The following is an 18,731-nucleotide window of genomic DNA, read 5'->3' on the forward strand; positions in this document are numbered from 1 at the left end:
TTACTCACGAACAAGATCCTGTGCTAGGTACTGTGGCTGGATACGAAGAAGTGTACGATAAACCTGCTTGCGAGAAACATAGAATTTGGGGAGAAACCGTGAACTGTGTACAATTAAGGGAGAAAGATTTAATGATAATTCAAGACAACAACGGAGAAAATAAAATAAAGCAGTACCTGATTATGAAATGATTTATCTTAGCAAAAATTGCCTTGGGGATTTGAAGAAGGGAGACATCATTTTCAATTAGAAACCCTGAAAATTGCTTTACAGAGATAGGATTTAATCTGAATCTGAAAGCATAGAGTAGGTTTTTATAGAAACGGAGTTTTCTGTATGAAAGGAGTGTCATGAGGAATATTAAATTATGTTCCCATCTAACGAACAAACTGATTTGAAAGGAACGGGAAGTTCATGTACAGAAGCAATGAGAGGTAATACTTGAAGGATGTGTGGTGGATCACTGGGTAGGACCTTTCCTGACAATCTAACGAGTAACAATTTTATCCTGAAAGTAGTTGGGAAGAATTAAGGATTAATGAGGAAGAAAAAAATGTGACCAAAATAGTTTCTTAGAAAGACGTATGTGGAAGTGTCTTGTAGGGGGATGAGACCGGAAGCAGTTACACCTGTTTGAAAGCTATCAGAGAAGTCCAGATACGAAATAAGCACCTCTCTTTTAACACTTAACGCCCTATAATTAGTAATTAGTGCTTGGCTTATTTGTTGTTAAAACTAGATGTGAATGCCTCCACAGCAGGAGCCCAACCCTCTGTCTTTTCCACCCCCAGCACACTCCAGGTCCAGATGAATATTTGTACAGCTAATATGAATAAGATGAAAAGATGGAGAGATTACAAACAATCTATCAACAGAGTTGCTGACAGACTGGAGGAACGGGGAGCAAAATAAATCAAAGACTTTTTGAATTTAGGAAGATGGTGGTAATATTAACAGAAATAGAAATGTTGGGAAAGGGAGCCAGATTTTGAGGACAGAAGATGAGTTCTGTTTAGCTATATTGACTTTGAGGTGACTAGTACGCCCTCAGAAATATAGTTCTTGGAAATGAAGTCACAGGTGGAGAGCAACATCTGGGAGCCATCTAGAGAAGACAGATAGTTGAAGCTCTAAGCATCTGTAAGTGATCTACTATCAACAAACTGTCAAGAAAAAACAGAGGTCAGGGACTGAAGCTTGAAGAACACCAGTAGTGGGGGGGGGGGGGTAGAGAGGAAGAGGCGATACAGAGAGCATGATCCTAATGGCAGGAGGAAAGCCTGGACGGTGTGTATTATAAGTACTAAGACAGAAGAAGGTCAACTATGTTAGTGGTTACGGAAGACAAAAAAGACCACTGGATTTGGTAATGAGACTTTTGATTAATAACTTGTGAAATTGTCAGTTCTGTTTCATTCATTAGAACTGAGGGAAAAGAAGCCAGATTTTATAATATAGACAAAGACAGCAGATGATGAGACAGTGAAAGCCATAGGTTCCATCTCTTGCCTGGAGAAATATGGGACTAATAAAAAGGAAAAGTACCTTTTTAAAAACTGGAGAGACTTGTACATATATACATATATTTGGTATAGGAAAGAGCAAGATATTAAACCGGTAAGAGAGGAGACTGAGGGAACAAAATCCTTTATGAGTTTGAGGGTGAGTGTGGGATTAAGGGCACAGGATTAACCTTTTGAAAGGAGAAACTCCTACAGGAATCAAAGATGCTTGTAGAGATTTAGTAGTGGAAAGTAGAGAAGATGAGGGAGGTAACTGCTAGTGTATTAATTTTATGGCATTTAACTTACTCAGTCTTAGATTGTAGTTAGTTATTTGTGTACCCACCTAGCACTCCCGTTTCTGCATAGTAGGGTCCTTCACTTAATATCTTGGCATCTTCCAGAATAGCACTGAAGAGGTGCTTAATAAATACTTGTTTTGAGTGAACGAGTGAATGAATGCTATTCAGATACCCAAAAGTTTGAGATTCAGCCATTTTCACAATTAGCCAACTCATTCTGTCAGAACTATCCTTTTCCCTCCTTTTCTCCACTGTTCTCTATTCTCATATCTGCAAGTACCATTTAAGGTACATTGGTAGCATTTGCAATTATTATTCAGTAGGCTGTAATTGTGTTTTCCAAATTCTAGAATAAGAAGCAAAATACTCAAATATTCTGTACTACTTTACATGTTCTAAACTGAATTTAAGTGATTTTTTTTCATTAAGTGAAGTTAAGTGATAGAATAATTCTATAAAAGAATATCATTTTGACAGAATGTAAACATTTTCATGTTTCTAAGTGATTCTACTGACTATGGTTAACTATTTCATGTTGGTAACTTATAACTAAGATTACACCTAACATCAAGGAGAAAGTATATTCAATTCTAGCAAAATGGCAGACACCTTGAAAAATAATACAGAAACAACTAGAAATGACACATTAATGAAACAGATATTTTTAAGCTAAATGGTTGAACTCTATTCTTAGGAAGGAAAGGAAATCCCTTGGAAGAGAAAAAAGAAAACTAAAAATACAAGTGGTAAATTGTCCTGGGGGCATTTGCCAGTCTTAGAATCCCAGAATGTTAAGAGTTAAGAGCCACAAGATAGGAGATGGGCCTAGGGTCCAAATGAAGTGAGGAATTAGAACTGAAAGCCTCAGGACTCCTGGCTGGCTCAGTCTGAGGAGTATGCAACCCTTGATCTCAGAGTTGTGAGTTCAAGCCCCACACTGGGTATGGAGATTGCTTAAATAAATAAGACTCTTAAGCTTATTTATTTTAAGCTTGAATAAATAAGACTTAAAAAAAAATTAGAAATCCTCATACCATTGTTCCCTATAGGACTGGGTCCCTTGATGACTGAAAATAAGAGAAAAATTTGCTCATTGGCAAAAACTGACAAATCTTTTTTATCTTAGACTGGATTAGTCAGGGAGAGAAGAAGATAAAAATCCCATGAGAATTTATAACTACAGTTCTGATAAGGTAAAACTAAAATAGTGGACAACAAAAATATGTCAGATAGAAAGGGGGTAATTGGAACTGAAGTTTTTTAAGATCATTGAATTATTCAAGAAAAGGATAGAAATCAAGATTGACATTAGGCTTTAAGTACATGTGTTGAAATGTTAAGGACAGCTATTAAAAAAATGGAAATAAAGTGCATGATTTCAAAAGCAGTAGAAAAGAAAATAAATTTTTAATCCTTGACCAAGGATTTTTAAACCTTGGTCTGAACAGACCAAAAATCAGAAAAAAAGCATTAAAAAAAAGGTGAAAAGAAAACACAGTAAGATGGTGGGGTGCCTGGGTGGCTCAGTCAGTTAAGCATCTGACTCTTGATTTCAGCTCAGGTCATGATCTCATGGAATCTGTGAATCTCATGGATTCAAGCCCCATGTCGGGCTCAGCACTGACAGTGCAGAGCTTGCTTGGGATTCTGTTTCTCCCTCCCACTCCTCCTCCCCCCATCTCTCTCTCTCTGTCTCCCTTCCTCTCCCTTTCTCTCTCTCTCTCCCTCCCTCCCTCCCTCCCTCTCTCTCTCTCTCCCTCCCTCCCTCCCACCCTCCCACCCTCCCACCCTCATTCTCTCTCTCTCTCTCATTCTCTCTCTCTGTCCTCCAAAACAAATAACTAAACAGTTAAAACAAAAACACAGATGGTAAAAATAAAATCCAACTATATCAGAAAACACAGTGTTAATTGCCAGACTCGATATCTTTTTTAGTGTTGTGAATGAGAAAGACATAAAGACCCAGGAGGATTAAAAGTAAAAGGTTTGGGAAGATATCTTTGGCAAATAAAAGAAAGCTAGCATAGCCATGAAAATGAGATGAAATCGAACTTTATGTCAAAACCATTATTAGGAATAAAGGAGGTTACTACATAATGATAAAATATAGAAATTATTAGAAAGATATAACAATCTTACATGCACCCAATAACAGTCTCAATTTATAAGGCAAAAATTGACAGAAATATAAGGAGATTAATCTACAGTCTTATCTATAAAAATTAGTAAAGCTATAGAAGACATCAAAAACATAATAAACTTGGGGTGCCTGGGTGGCTCAGTCGGTTAAGCGTCCGACTTCAGCTCAGGTCACGATCTCACAGTTTGTGAGTTCGAGCCCCGCGTCGGGCTCTGTGCTGACAGCTCAGAGCCTGGAGCCTGCTTCACATTCTGTGTCTCCCTCTCTCTCTGCCCCTTCCCTGCTCATGCTGTGTCTCTGTCTGTCTCAAAAATAAATAAACATTAAAAAAAAAAAAACATAATAAACTTAAGTTAATGGACATATATAGAATCCTGAATCCAACAATTATATAGTCTTATCATACACATATGGAATCTTCATGAAAACTGTCCATAGACTGGACCATAAATAAATCTCAACAAATTTCAAAGTCTTTATATCACACAGAATGCATTCTCTTGATCCTGGTTGAACTAAGATAGAAATTAGTAACAAGAATTTACTTTAAAAATCTTTGCTTTGGAGACTTTTAAAGTTACCTTTCTATGACTCTTTTGTCAATGAAGAAATAATAATGAAAATTGTAAAATGGTTAGAAGTGAACATCCTGAAAATGGTACATATCAAAACCTGTAGGATACTGTGAAGTAATTATTAAGTGAAATTTACAGACTTAACTTTTTATATTGAGAAAGGCTGAAAACTAATGAGCTAATTAACCATTTGTCTCAACAAGTTAGAAATTTTATATATATATAAATTATATATATATGTGTGTGTGTGTGTGTGTGTGTGTGTGTGTGTATATATATATATATATATATATATATATATATATATAATATATCTCCAAAGAAAGTTTAGGGAGAAAAATGATGAAAATAATAGCAAATGATAATGAAATGGAAGACAGAAATAAACGTCATAGAATCAATAAAGCCAAGAGTTGTTTTATTAAAAAGTTCAATGAAAATAGATAAAACTGTCAAGATTTGATTAAGACAAAGAGAAAGCACAAAGAAACAATGTTAGAAGTTTAAAAAGCGGGGTGCGTGGGTGACTTGGTTGGTTAAAGGTCTGACTCTTGATTTTTGGCTGAGGTTATGATTTCACGGTTCATGCGTTTGAGCCCCATGTCGGGCTCAGTGCTGGCAGCGTGGAGCCTACTTGGGATATATTCTCTCTCTCTCTCTCTCTCTCTCTCTCTCTCTCTCTCTCTCTCTCTCCCTCCCTCCCTCCCTCCCTCCCTCTCCCTCTCCCCACCCCCCGTTAAATAAATAAACTTAAGAAATGAAAAATGAAACCCTATTACAGAAAATCAGAGACTTGAAAAATAGGAAGGAATCTATCATGAACAACTTTATGATATTTGAAAATTTAGAGAAATTGGGCATTTAAAGAAAGATACAATTTTTTAAAATTGACTATAGAAGAAACAGAAAATATAAGTAGGCTTGCAACTTATAACCATGAAAGAAATTGAATCAGTGTCTTAAAATTATCACCAATTGTGGTTTGATTTCTTATGTAGCTTGACTTCCGAAAAAGACTAATTGCTGGATTACACTTACATTAATATTTTCAATCAGTGACAATTCAGTTTTTCATCATAAATGAATTAATTGATATTCTGGTATCTAAATTGAAGAAGAAACTAAAAATCCTAGGAGCCCTGCTAAACCCTAAACGTGGCAGTTGAATCCCTATTGAGTCCCACAGGTGGTCAAGTTTCCCTTTGTGTTTAACTCTTACATCCTTTATTTAGAGGATTTTCTTAGAGAAAGAAAAAAAAAGTTCTTTCAAAATTTTCCTGATGGAGATGTACAAATAAAAAATTTAAGAAAATCAAGCTGAACAGATATCTAAAGAAAATGGAAATGAATAAGAAGAAATCAAGATTTAAACCTTATTATGTTTAAATGTGCTTCTTAAGGAAACCTGGAGATATGTGAATTTTCAAAAAGAATGATTCCTAGGAAACATCTCAAAACTTTTAAGCCTAAGCTCTAATGCAGTTTATTTATCAAAATCTCAATTATAGATGAAGATTCAAATTAATATACTGTACATAAAAAGACAGTGACTCTTAAACTTGACTATATGGTTCACTTTAATTCCATATGTGAATTAAAATAACTAGAAAACTGATTAATAATTTTACTATATATTAAGTTGAACCATATGACTTTGTATATGAAATAATTTTTTACCACTTTAACATACAAAAAAGGGCAATTCTATATCACCCGATATGTTTATTAAAGGAGAAAAAAAGGTTGTCAGACTATACTGAACTATTTTTTAGTTGTTCAAATTTATTTGTTACTAATTATTTTATTTTGTTTTAGTACTCCTTGCAGACAAGCAAAATTTAGTGTAAATGGTTTATGAGAACATTGCATATTTAAAATTGAGAGAATTCTATTTACTAGAATTTGTTTAAAAATTGAGGCAAGATCACTATTACTCAAATCTTAAATTATTTAAACCTTGTTCAAGACATCACTTGCAGAATACTGTATTGGGCAGGAATGTAGTTTGGTACCTGAAACTAAAGAACATATGATCAAGTAATATGAACTTCTACAAATGTATTAATTGGAAATCAAAGAAATGTCAATAATTAGAACTGGTTTTGTGAAAGTAGTTGAACTGACATTGGTATTGAAGGTCACCTAAGATTTGGCAGATAGGTGAAAACCATTAGCAAAATCAGACATAGGGAATGAATATGACCAGTTTGAGATCAAAGATCATCTGTCTAAGGCAATTTGTTGGAAGGTGCTGGCAGAAAAGAGGGACTGTGAAAGGTGATGCCAGGTGGTTTTTTTCAACCTGACTATCTTAAGATCTCTAGGAAGGCAATTACATCAAGAAAGTAATGTTTTAGGGAAACTAATCTGGTAATGGCGAGCAGGATAGCTTTCAGCAGAAAAAGACAGGAGTCAGTGAGATCAGTTAGGAGAGTCCTGCCATGATCTGCATGAGAAGATAAAAAGTCCAAGACCAGGGTGATAGATGGTAGTGGAAATAAAATGGACAAAATGAAGCCAACAGACATTTTGAAAAGAGATTTGACAACGTTGGTGGCAGATGGGGGTACAAATCAACATCATAGGCTTCTCCGTCTTCTGATACCTTCACTAAGAATTGATATCCAATGTAAACATTTTTTTTTGTACAGTGCTATATGCATATTTGGCCCTTAGTACATGAATAAGTTCTCATCTGTGTATTAGAGGCCAAATATTTGTGTTTTCAGTACTTCAGTACTTTCTATTAATGCCTGTTTTTGGAACAAAACCCAAACTAGTCTTAAAAGTCCCTGGCATAATCAAGGACCAAATCTTTTTAGGTTTTTAAAGGTGAATACTGAAATCGTGGTATGAATAAATCAAAGATTTTACCCACAATTATTTATGAAAAATACTAATAGTGAGAACATATTAAGTCAGTTATAGAAAAAGTTTACAGTTCTTACATCTCTGTAAGTTAGAAGACAGTGTCTTCCAGAGTTGAACATAAAATATTATTCACCAAAATGAAGTTGTGAGATTAAGTTTTACAAATAACTCGATCGAAATGCTCAAAAACATCATTTTATGCTGAACAATGTTTTCTTAAAGATTATTCTTTGTAAAACCTAAGATCTTCATGCTATTTATCTATTTTTGTCTCATAGAATTGGCCTGAGTACTTATTTCTCCACTTAGGTGTACTTCAGAGGTGTACTTTAGAGGGACAGGGTTTGGTCTTGTTTTTTTAACACTTCATTTTTTTAAGAGCAGTTTTAGGTTCATAGCAAAATTAAGAGGAAGGTACAGGGACTGTGCAGCCCCCTTCCCCCTCACGCACAACCTCTCCCATTACCAGTGTCCCCCACCAGAATAGTAACATTTGTTATAGTTGATGAATCTGCATTAACACATCATAATCACCCAAGGTCTGTAATTTACATTAGGGTTCATTTTTGATATTGTATATTCTTTGGGTTTGGACAACTGTATAATGACATGTATCCATCATTACAGTACCACGCAGAGTTTTTTCACTGCCCTAAAAATCCTCTGTGCTCTATGTATTCATCCCTCCCACTAAGGTCAGGTTATTTTTTGGAGGACTTTTTATCACTTTTTAATTCAAGCAATCAGTATTAGATGTTTTTATAGGTTGTTTCCTGATTTGTTCACATTTTTCACCATTCCATTAAGCAAGACCCCTTTCTCCCTCTTTACCCCATTTCCTCACCTGTTTCTTGACTAGAATATTCTTATTAGCAACAGTGTTCCAGGATTGAGCATTTTCTTTGGTGGGCTTTTTTGCACTAACTTACCCCTCTAAGAGAATGATTTAATTTTTTTTTTATTTTAATTTCTATATGTGTGGTGACAAATGTTAGAGTTATTGTGATCATTCACAATATATGCAAATATCAAATTACTAGGTTGTACATCTGAAACCAGTATCAATCTGTATGTCCGTTATAATCCCTCAGTTAAAAAAATTTTTTTCTACAGTTATTTAGTTTTGAGAGAGTGAGCGGGGGGGGGGGGGGGGCAGAGAGAGGAGACACAGAATCCAAAGCAGGATCCAGGCTCTAAGCGAGCTGTCAGCACAGAGCCTGACGTGGGGCTCGAACCCATGAACGGTGGTGAGATCATGACCTGAGCCGAAGTCAGACACTTAACTGACTGAGGCACCCAGGCGCCCCTATAATACCTCAATTTTAAAAAAGAAATACATATCAGATTTACCTAGGAAACTTTTTGTAATATTTATGCCTAGGCTGTACTCTCCCCTTCCCCAAAGGTTGTAATTCAGTGGGTCTGAGCTGGGCATCTGTGTTTTTATTTATTTATTTATTTATTTATTTATTTATTTTTAATTTTTTAAAATTTACATCCAAATTAGTTAGCATATAGTGCAACAGTGATTTCAGGAATAGATTCCTTAGTGCTCCTTACCCATTAGTCCCATCCCCCCTCCCACAACCCCTCCAGTAAGCCTCAGTTTGTTCTCCATATTTATGAGTCTCTTCTGTTTTGTCCCCCTCCCTGTTTTTATATTATTTTTGTTTCCCTTCCCTTATGTTCATCTGTTTTGTCTCTTAAAGTCCTCATAGGAGTGAAGTCATATGATTTTTATCTTTCTCTGACTAATTTCACTTGGCATAACACCCTCCAGTTCCATCCACATAGTTGCAAATGGCAAGATCTCATTGTTTTTGATTGCCAAATAATACTCCGTTGTATATATATACCACATCTTCTTTATCCATTCATCCATTGATGGACATTTGGGCTCTTTCCATACTTTGGCTATTGTTGATAGTGCTGCTGTAAACATGGGGGTGCATGTGTCCCTTTGAAACAGCACACCTGTATCCCTTGGATAAAGGGCATCTGTGTTTTGATTAAAAGATCTACAGCTGGGGCACCTGGGTGGCTCAGACAGTTAAGCGTCTGACTCTTGATTTCAGCTCAGGTCATGATCTCACGGTTCTTGAGATCAAGCCCCGTATCGGGCTCTGTGCTGACAGGGTGGAGACTGCTTAGGATTCTCTCTCTTTCTGCCCTTCACCTACTCACACTGTCTTGCACGCTCTCTCTCTCTCAAAATAAACATTAAAAAAATAATAATAATGAAATAAAAGCTCTACAGCTGATTTGAATTCACAGCCAGGCTGGCAAATCACTGGTTAAGTGGAATGCAATGTGATAATGCATTATTTTTTTTATTGAAATATAATTAACAGTGTCATTATAGTTTCAGTGATTCTGTACATTACTCAATGCTCACCACAATAATACAATGCTAAGTGATTTACCTCTCTTTAATATATGAAGAATTGTGTGTATGTTGTTAAAGTCCTTTGAGTTATTTTTAGGAAGAAGTAGGAAAATTGGGGTCTCCATGACTATTTATCTTATTTCTTCTCCATTACAGCATATTATACAAAACACAAGGAGAATAGGGTAACATGCATAGTAATTAAAAGTACAGACTATAGATCCAGACTGTGTGAGTTCCAATCCTGATTCTACCCTTTACCAGCTGTGCAAACATAGAGTAATAGAATCTTTTCTTGTTTTCTTATCTGTAAATGGAGGCGATAGTTCCAGAGAATTGTTGTAATGATGGAAGAGATAACTCCTATAAAACACGTGGCATGTAATAAGGAATAATAAATGATAGTTTGGTGTTGCAGGTATGTTCGTTATGTTTTTATTATTATTATTAAGATCCTTGGTGGTTATCACTAAGAACCAGAGATCTGCTTTGTGTTTGAATCTTAAGCTACCATGTAGACATCCATGAGCTGTTTTCTTAGCCTTTCTGGTTGAGACGGCTGTTTGCACTAAAGCTATTCTCTGCTATCTCATCCACTATCATCATGTGAAGTCCTAAGTTGAAGAAATGAAGTACTTGTCGGTGTCCAAACTCCTTGACCAGAGAGAAATCAATATATTCTCCTATTATATTAATAAGAAGGAATTTTAAAAATAACAATAATAATAATAGAGAATAAATTTGTTGAAGTAAAGAAAAGGTGGGGAGACTGAATGGCTTTACTTCCTGAGAATTCACCACGTTTGTGTACTTAGCGCCAATTGGTTTGGATTGAAGTCAGTGTCAAGGGCATGCAAACTTGAAAGGTCGGCTTGTTTGAGTGAAGTCCTGCAGTCTAAGTGATACAAATTGGATAAATTAAAGTGGCTCTGGGGATTTGTATTTCAGAGCAGCTGAATGGTAGTGACTGTCCTGTACATAGGCTTTAAAGCTGTAAAACTGGGATACAGCAGAAAATGTCCTACTGAAAAGCAGGTGGATGAAGTCTATAAACGCCCAGGTGCTACGGTGTTAGCAACTATATAAACGCAGTATGTAATTTTCTTCTCTTTGTTCTTGTCACTTTTCCTTTACAACATTGTTCTCCAACTGAATCTTTAAGGTCCCATTGCCTTTTAGGAGTCTTCCAACGAAGCACAAAATCTCATTCTCCTGAAGCCTTTCCTCTTTCACCTTTTGCCATTTGTTTTGAGGTCCTTCTTGACCGAATACATACAGACCCATTGTCTGATAGTCTTCTTTCCTTCCTCTTTTTCCCTTCTGCTCCTGTGGGAAAGGAGTTCTAATTTCGAATTCCCAGCATGAAGAGAGAAGTTCTTTGCTTATCTTATTCATTAATAACTTGAGCCACTGACATATCCTATCTTATTTATTGTCATCATTTACACAATATCAGGGCAAATAGACGGTAGTGGAGTGGGCTCATTCGCAGCAGCACCCTGAAACTTCAGTGACGTGAATGCGTACACAAACACAGTTTGGTGTGTAACTTTCTGTCAGGCTTGATTGAAATGTTACTGATTTTTAAAAAGGTTTTTGAAGTGAACTAAAAAGTTCCCCTTTCTAGACTAGAGTAATATTGGAACACTTGTTTCCTAAATATAATATCCAAAATATTAAAGGGGCCTGTGAATAATTGTAATGGACAGAGCCTCCCTGTTCATTCATGTTTGATAATTCTGTGCACAAAATTACTAGAATTGACCCGGGTAGCCCTTCATCTGAAGTATTCAGGCACACGATATATGCCACACCGACTGCATCTGTGAACATGTAATGTTTTTCTGATCTGTCATAACTAGAGACTTTTGCTGTGAGAAGGGTATTTTGGTTCCTTACATCATTGTCCAACAAATTAAAACTTTATAAGTATCTTTCTACATTTTGTTTATTTTTCCTGTTGAATTTTATGAAATTACTTTCACATTGGTAACTATTATTTTCTTTTAAATTTGGCCCCACACTCATCCAAGAGAATAATAATTGTTACCACCTCAGGGGCCCAAAGATTAAGGCAGATAGATACCAGACCCAGCACTTCGCACAAAACACTCAATATTAGCTAAAATTATCATAAAAATACTTCTGCCTTAGACAAAGTAGTCACAAAAGAGGTGCCTAAATAACTTTTATAGTACATCTTTTTCTCTTCAAAGAAATTATTTTGGACCATTTCTTAACGATGGTAACTTATTCTAAGAGTGACACACAGTATCAGAATTCATGACACCTGAGCCCTGGTATTTATGTTAAGTGTGTGCATGTATGACATGATGGCAAACAAACTTTGGTTAAATATGACTGAAAAAAAAGGTAAATGTAGGAGCGCTTGGGTGGCTCAGTCAGTGAACGTCCGACTTGGGCTCAGGTCATGATCTCACAGTTCGTGAGTTCAAGCCCCGTGTTGAGCTCTGTTCTGACAGCTCAGAGCCTGGAGCCTGCTTCGGAGTCTGTCTCCCCCTCACTCTGCTCTTCCCTGCTCACGCTCTGTCTCTCACAAAAATAAATAAACATTAAAAAATTTTTTAAAAAAAGTAAATGTACTTGATGCTTATAGATATTTGGCCATAATGATAACAGATACAACAGATACCTTTCTCATTTAGGATATTTTCAGGGGCTTTTGGAACCTAACCCTCAGTTAATATGATAAACATTTCCCTTTACTCTCTTTCCAAACATAGAATATTCCAGAATTATTTCAATCACATTCATTATTCAAACTCCTGAAAAGAAAATACCTAAGAAAGTGCCAGTAAGTGTATCTCTCCATAGGGTTTCTCTGTGATTTATTATACCTTTTGGTGAAATGTGTTTGACCAGGTGGTTTTTCATTTCACAGTAAAAACCTGAAGTCTGCACATACAGGCCTACAGAGCCTACATGGTCTGAGCACACCTCCATAGTCTCAGGCTTTCTGCTGCTACTTACTGGTCCCTTACGCGCCGGCCTCCACGCTGCATTTTACTCCAGGAGCTTTGTATTGGCTCCCCCCTGCCCGCAGTGTTCTTCCCTAATCAACCTACAAGGCCGACTTCCTCACCTCATCTTCTCAACGCAGCCCCACCCATTCACTGTAATTACTATAGTGAAATTACTACACGTCTTCATCTCCTTTACACTGTCCTGCTTTTTTGTCTTCCTTGAAATGCTTTCTGACATTTCTTCTCGATAAGTGAATTAAAGTCATGAACAGTACAACTATTAGGTTCTAAAGACAGACGTTGACTTCTGTCTGTTGAACAAGCACATCCTTCACCAAAAGTGCCTTTGCCCCTATAATCATCCAGCAGAAAAGATGAAATGGCTTACACAGAATCACACAGATAGTTGGGAGAGCACCCAGTCGTTCGCTTTGTTCAATAATGTTCCCTGCGGAGCTACGTTGGAGGTTGTCTGTCATCATTTTAAGTTGTCACTTCATCTTGGTTCATACCCAGTGGCAAAGGAAATGAAGAGATAAATTTAAAACTTAACCAGGCTTTTCTATTTTATAACTTTTTGTGCCTTTCAATCTGCAGGTGGAAAATATCTTTAGAGGATGAGAAAGTGAATACAATGGTTTCAGACCTTAACTGAAACAATATTATAAGTCTCTGACTCAGTCTTAGAGAGTGAGCATATTTTAAAATAACTGTAATTAAATATTATGACTATGAAGGAACACTAATTCTTATAGCAGGTGAAAATAATGCAGGCGTCTGTAACGTGAGTGGGGGCAGGGGAGAGAGCCGTCTAATTTTGGTCTACTGGAACCGGTATAGATTTTCCTTCTAACTCAGCAGAAAGGTGGCTTTAGGGGGATAGTAGCAGCTTTCCTTTCTGCTTGGAGATTTCAAGTTCAAGGTAGCTGGGCCAGTTTAATATGCAGGCCTGCCTGTGACTAATCCAGTGAGTTGTTAATTCGGCCCTTGCTGATGCTGCCACCATGGCTCTGAACGGCCACTGGTGCTTGGGTATACGTTCCTTTGCTCCATTTTGAAACAGTTCCGAATCTTCTGAAAATGAAAGAACTTGGGTATTCAAGAGCCTTTTTTTGCATCTGCAGATAAGTTGCCTTGTTGTGGGGACTGAGAAAGTCAGGGAGTGTAGACTTCTTCTCATTGGCTCATGCAGCTTATTTCCTTCCTTTTCCCTTTCTTTTCCCTCATCAATGCCAATTGTTCAAACTTCAAGAAAAATTTAATTTCCTCTTTTTGAACCTAGTAATATTCTCTAAGCCACACCAGAGTTGTGATTTTTCTCAAGGTACAGAAAGAGAATCTAAAAGAGGAAGAGAAGTACAACAAGTAACATATTTGTTAGAATTTAACATGCGGTTGCTCATTTTAGCCAATATAATTTCAAATTGTTAAAAGCACTGAAATATATTTATTTAATGAGTTCATATGCCTGAAAACTATAATTAGGTGTTTGAAAGAAAATGAGGAAATGTTTCCATTTTTTTCCTTATCCAGAACATTGGAAATTAAGGAAAACTGTTTACTGGATCATTTTAGTCTTGCTAATGGAACTTATTTTCCTCCAAGTTTGGTTTCTCCATCAATTATTCAGAGATTAAAATATATTGTAATATTTAATCTCATGTATCTTCTAATTATAGGTTATTATCAGAGAAAAGATGAGATTTTCTTGTGTCTTCACCAGACCCTCTCCCCACCAGCCTGCCCCCCATATATTAGAAATGCCTAACTTGGATAATCATTCTTTAAAGTCACGTTCCTAAAGTCTGAAGGTCTTGTTGTTCGGAGTGCTTTGCAAAGCTGGTTTGTTTAAATTTGGTGCTTTGTGCCATTGCCGTGAATTTTAGCTAATTGTACTGCCATTTTTTAGAAGTCATGTGTGCCTAATTCTGAAAATGGCTTTGTGCATTAGGGCTCATTTAACCACTGATGGTCAGAGAGAAGTTGAGAGACTTAACAGTTATTGCTCATAATTTTAAAACAGTGATAGCATGGGACTTTCTTGTACTGCAGGCATATAAGACGCTATGTTGGCAACCTCTGTCATTAGCAATGTTGCAATTTGGCTTATGTCTTACTGGTCAAGATGTCACACAGAAGATATGTTTAGTTGTGGAAAGAAAATCAGTGTCCAGCATGCAAAGATGGTAATAGGGTAAGCACTTCCGATTGGATTTTCATAGGAGGGATTGATTTGTGTGCATTACTAGGTCTGTGTAAAATGGTGTCCTTTTGGCACTAGCTGAATATAAATTTCAGTAAATGTTTTTTTCTTGCTGCGGATTAGTGTAATACAGTGAAATTTTCTGTAAGTGAGGGGAGGCAGTGGTTGGGCGTCTGCTAATAGCCTGAAAGTAACTAATGAGGATGTGCAGTCGGAACGATTGATTGAATAGCTGCAGTCCTGTGTGTTTCTTTCTCGCTTGCTCTCTCTGCAAGCTGTAGGGAGGGAGGGGGAAGAGCAAGACACAGGAGGGAGCGAGAGAAAAAACGCTTTCTCTTAAGTAGAAGTAGCACGGATCCCAGGGGCCAGGAGGCCAGAAATGGAAGTTTAAACTGCATCTATCTTTTAAAGGGAGAACAGCAGGAATCAAAATGTCAGTCTCCGGAGTCACGATTTACTCCTTATTTTTTAAGATCTGGAAGATAATACAGAGTACTTTTTTTAGGATGTGTTTTTTTTCCTTGTCCATGTTGAGATTATCTAATGTTATCTGAGAAGCTGGATTCCTATATGTCTGTCAGTTGACGTGGAGATGGGAAGCAGTTGTGATAAAGGTATAATATGTGTATATCTATCATCTGTGTGCGTGTGTATGTGCATATATATATGCATATATTTATATCACTCTATGAAAAAAATGTTTAAATGTAACCTTAATATAGTGTACAGTAATTAAATTAGAAAATATCACATCATCTGCAAAATCCGAAGCTTGTTAGGTCAGTTTGAACAGATTTAGGAATACAGAGTAAGATCTTAGTAAGGTCATATTGCCAGCACAAGGAGAAGCTGATCTATTTTTATATCTGCATAGGCATATATGTTATTTTATCCTAGCAGCAGCTTTCAGTCGCCTCATGGCCCTTTGGTTGCAGTCTGGTGAATCATCTTATCTGCACAGAACTGAACTTTGACCTTTGTGCAGACACCATCGAATCATGTACAACACAAGACTATATTTTGTTCACAAGAATGCCAAAATTGTCTTTGGATTCTGTTAACTCCTATGTTGCTGACAAATAGAGAAGTATATTCATGCACTGTGAGATGCGAATATCAAGTGAATTTATAGATCTTAAACATAGCTCAGAAAATGTGAAAATACTTTTTATGTGTGCACAGATAAAATTATAATCTGTCATGCTAAAGCGGATTCTTAACTGTGACCAGGTCTCCCTAGTGTCTTGATAGTTCGAATACCACAGAGAGAAACAGAGAAATCATGTGGAGATAGAATGTAATATGCCTTTAAAGGAAACTGATTTTTTGTGGGGGAGAAAACCCCCAATAATTTTACATTGTAGTCAAAGATCCTAAATTTTGGTTTCTTAATGATGTTTCTTTCTTCTTTTCCAGAGGTGCCGGCAGAAAGGTCCCCCCGCAGACGGAGTATCTCAGGGACCAGTACATCAGAGAAACCCAACTCCATGGACACTGTAAATACCTCACCCTTCAAAGTACCAGTAAGTGCTCCTCCTCTCTAAAAGATATTTTACTTTTCTCTCCTTTCTTCTTAGAGACAGTTACTAAGGAATCCACACATTTTGCTCAAGAATTTCTTTATAATACTGAAGTTAAAGGACACAGTTATCAACTTATGTAGATCAACTGTGGTTAATGTCCACCACTTTGAGTAGAAGGTTTATTACATTTTAGGGAATAATTATTAAATTCAAATTCCTCTGACCTACAGAGTACAAATCTTTGCCGGATGCCCTTTTATGAAGTTACTAGTGAAAATCTGTTACCATTCTGTAAAGATGCTGGTAGCATTTTTTTTTTTTTTTTTTTTTTTTTACAAATGGGAAGAGTTTTTTGGTTTTTGGTGTTTTTCGTTTTGTTTTGTTTTGTTTTGTTTTCCTTGAGCTAGAGCATAAACAGTGAATGATGGGACTCATAAAGTTGCAGAGCAGATTATCGGAGAATTAGACGATTGTGAGTTCTATTCCTGAGACCTGGCCTGTGCTTTGCTTAAGCCATCTTTTGGATGACCATCTAAGTGCTTAAGAAATACCCTGGAAGAAATATTCCTTAAACTGACAAGGCAGTACTAAGAGTCAGTATTAAATATTGAATGCTGAGATCAGAAGGCTAGAAGCGATCAGGTCAGCTGACCAACACTTGCAGTCCTGTTTTGTACCTTCTTGATATAACTCTCAGTAACCCAGATTTTAATCCATCCATTTTCTTTGCTTATTTCATAAGAAATACACTGCCTAATTCTATCATTTCGGTAAAACTTATTGTTTTTAAACTTGAAAAGAGTAACTATCATGAAGCTGGCCATTATTGTAGGTACAATGGAAAACACTATAAAGTAGAAGTAGACTTTTCTATTGGGGGAAAAAAAGATGATTTTCTTTTAATTCAGCTAAGTTAATATGTTGTATTCCTTATTTATATATTCCACTACTTTTTATTTTTTTAAGTTGGGAAAACTCTGTAGGTTGAAATGATATTTTGAGATATATAAGCTGGTATTCATTTATAAGTCAACCAACATGAATGTTTTATTTTGGATTAACTCTGAAGAGCAAGATTTCCCTTTATTGTCTCTCAGTGTCTTGTAGAGTTTTTGAGTATCTGTTACTGTGTGACACCTTCCAAATGTTTACAGATTCTCTCATTTTTAAAGATCACAAGCAAGATTGGATTAATATTCTAACAATATTATGATGGAATGATAAAATATCAGATTTCATTCCTTTTACTAAATTTCTTTCTTCCATAGACATAGCTTCCCACTTAAATGTTTGGGTTTTTTTAATGAATGAAAAGGGCATTTTTTTTTTTTTCTCTTCCCTCCCCTTCTTGTTTTCCTGATGAAACAGAAATCAAATATAGTGAAACTGACTATCCATACACAGTGTTTGGTGAAAAGGATTGAATTAGAATTTGTAATTTTCATACAAGCCTGCTAAAATAGAATGGTTAATTCTTAATTTTTTTTTTTAAAGTCAATAACTGAAGAAAAATATCCTTCTATAACATTCAAGTACTTCTGTTGAATCTGAAGTTCATGACTGGGCTTTTTAAGTTTGAATTAATTAAGAACAATAATTTTCATTTGTATTTAAACAGTTGATAGCTAATTTGAGGTTTACCTTAATAATAATACTAATTACTCTTGAGTAAAAGTAATGAACCAATGATGCACATACATGATGGTGAGCACTCCTTTACAGACCATTTATTCAGCTGTTACTCTTCTGACAACCTCAGCCATCTCACAGATTAAGAAATATTGAAGGAAAGAAGGAGCCTCTGACTGGCAAACTGTAGTTCGAAAGCCCATGCACTTAGCTCTCTAGGAGAATTTAACTATTCGTAAGTTCTTACCTAGGCAGTTATTTGAAAAATAACCATCAGAACACATTGATTGTAATTTTTGAAAAAATGAAGTGAGTTGGGGGGAGGAGGCAGAGGAAATGAAAAGCAAGGACTCATAAAAACAACCTGAATCCACTTATTATAAAGGCAAATAGCCCAGTGTTGCCATTGAACTACAGGAGTACCATTGAATTACAGGACACATGGAGAATAGTGAAGTAATTGACATTGATAATAATGATCCTGAATCATTAAGAAAAAGTGAAATTATATTTGTCATGCTGGTTTTTTTTTTAAAGTGTCACTGTGCAATATTGTGATATATATCCATTGAGAATATTTTAAATCTTGAAAATATCTATTGCTTATAAAACTTGT

At 36.1% G+C, this 18,731-nt stretch overlaps 1 protein-coding gene across 15 annotated transcripts in view; it reads left to right on the top strand.

Annotated features, from left to right (window-relative positions):
• RASAL2 (RAS protein activator like 2) overlaps positions 1–18,731 on the top strand; it is a 357,105-nt gene that overhangs the window by 251,651 nt on the left and 86,723 nt on the right. For 14 of the 15 annotated variants that reach the window (XM_060643615.3, XM_060643616.3, XM_078440820.2 and 11 more), the window contains one exon: positions 16,380–16,486. In XM_060643615.3, coding sequence (XP_060499598.1) covers positions 16,380–16,486 — 107 coding nt within the window. Of the gene's footprint in view, positions 1–15,293; positions 15,578–16,379; positions 16,487–18,731 lie in introns of those variants that run through there. The other variant, XM_060643620.3, reaches the window with a different exon arrangement.

This window comes from Panthera onca, chromosome F1 (genome assembly GCF_046562875.1).
Source record: "Panthera onca isolate mPanOnc1 chromosome F1, mPanOnc1 haplotype 2, whole genome shotgun sequence".
Classification (NCBI taxonomy): Eukaryota; Metazoa; Chordata; class Mammalia; order Carnivora; family Felidae; genus Panthera; species Panthera onca.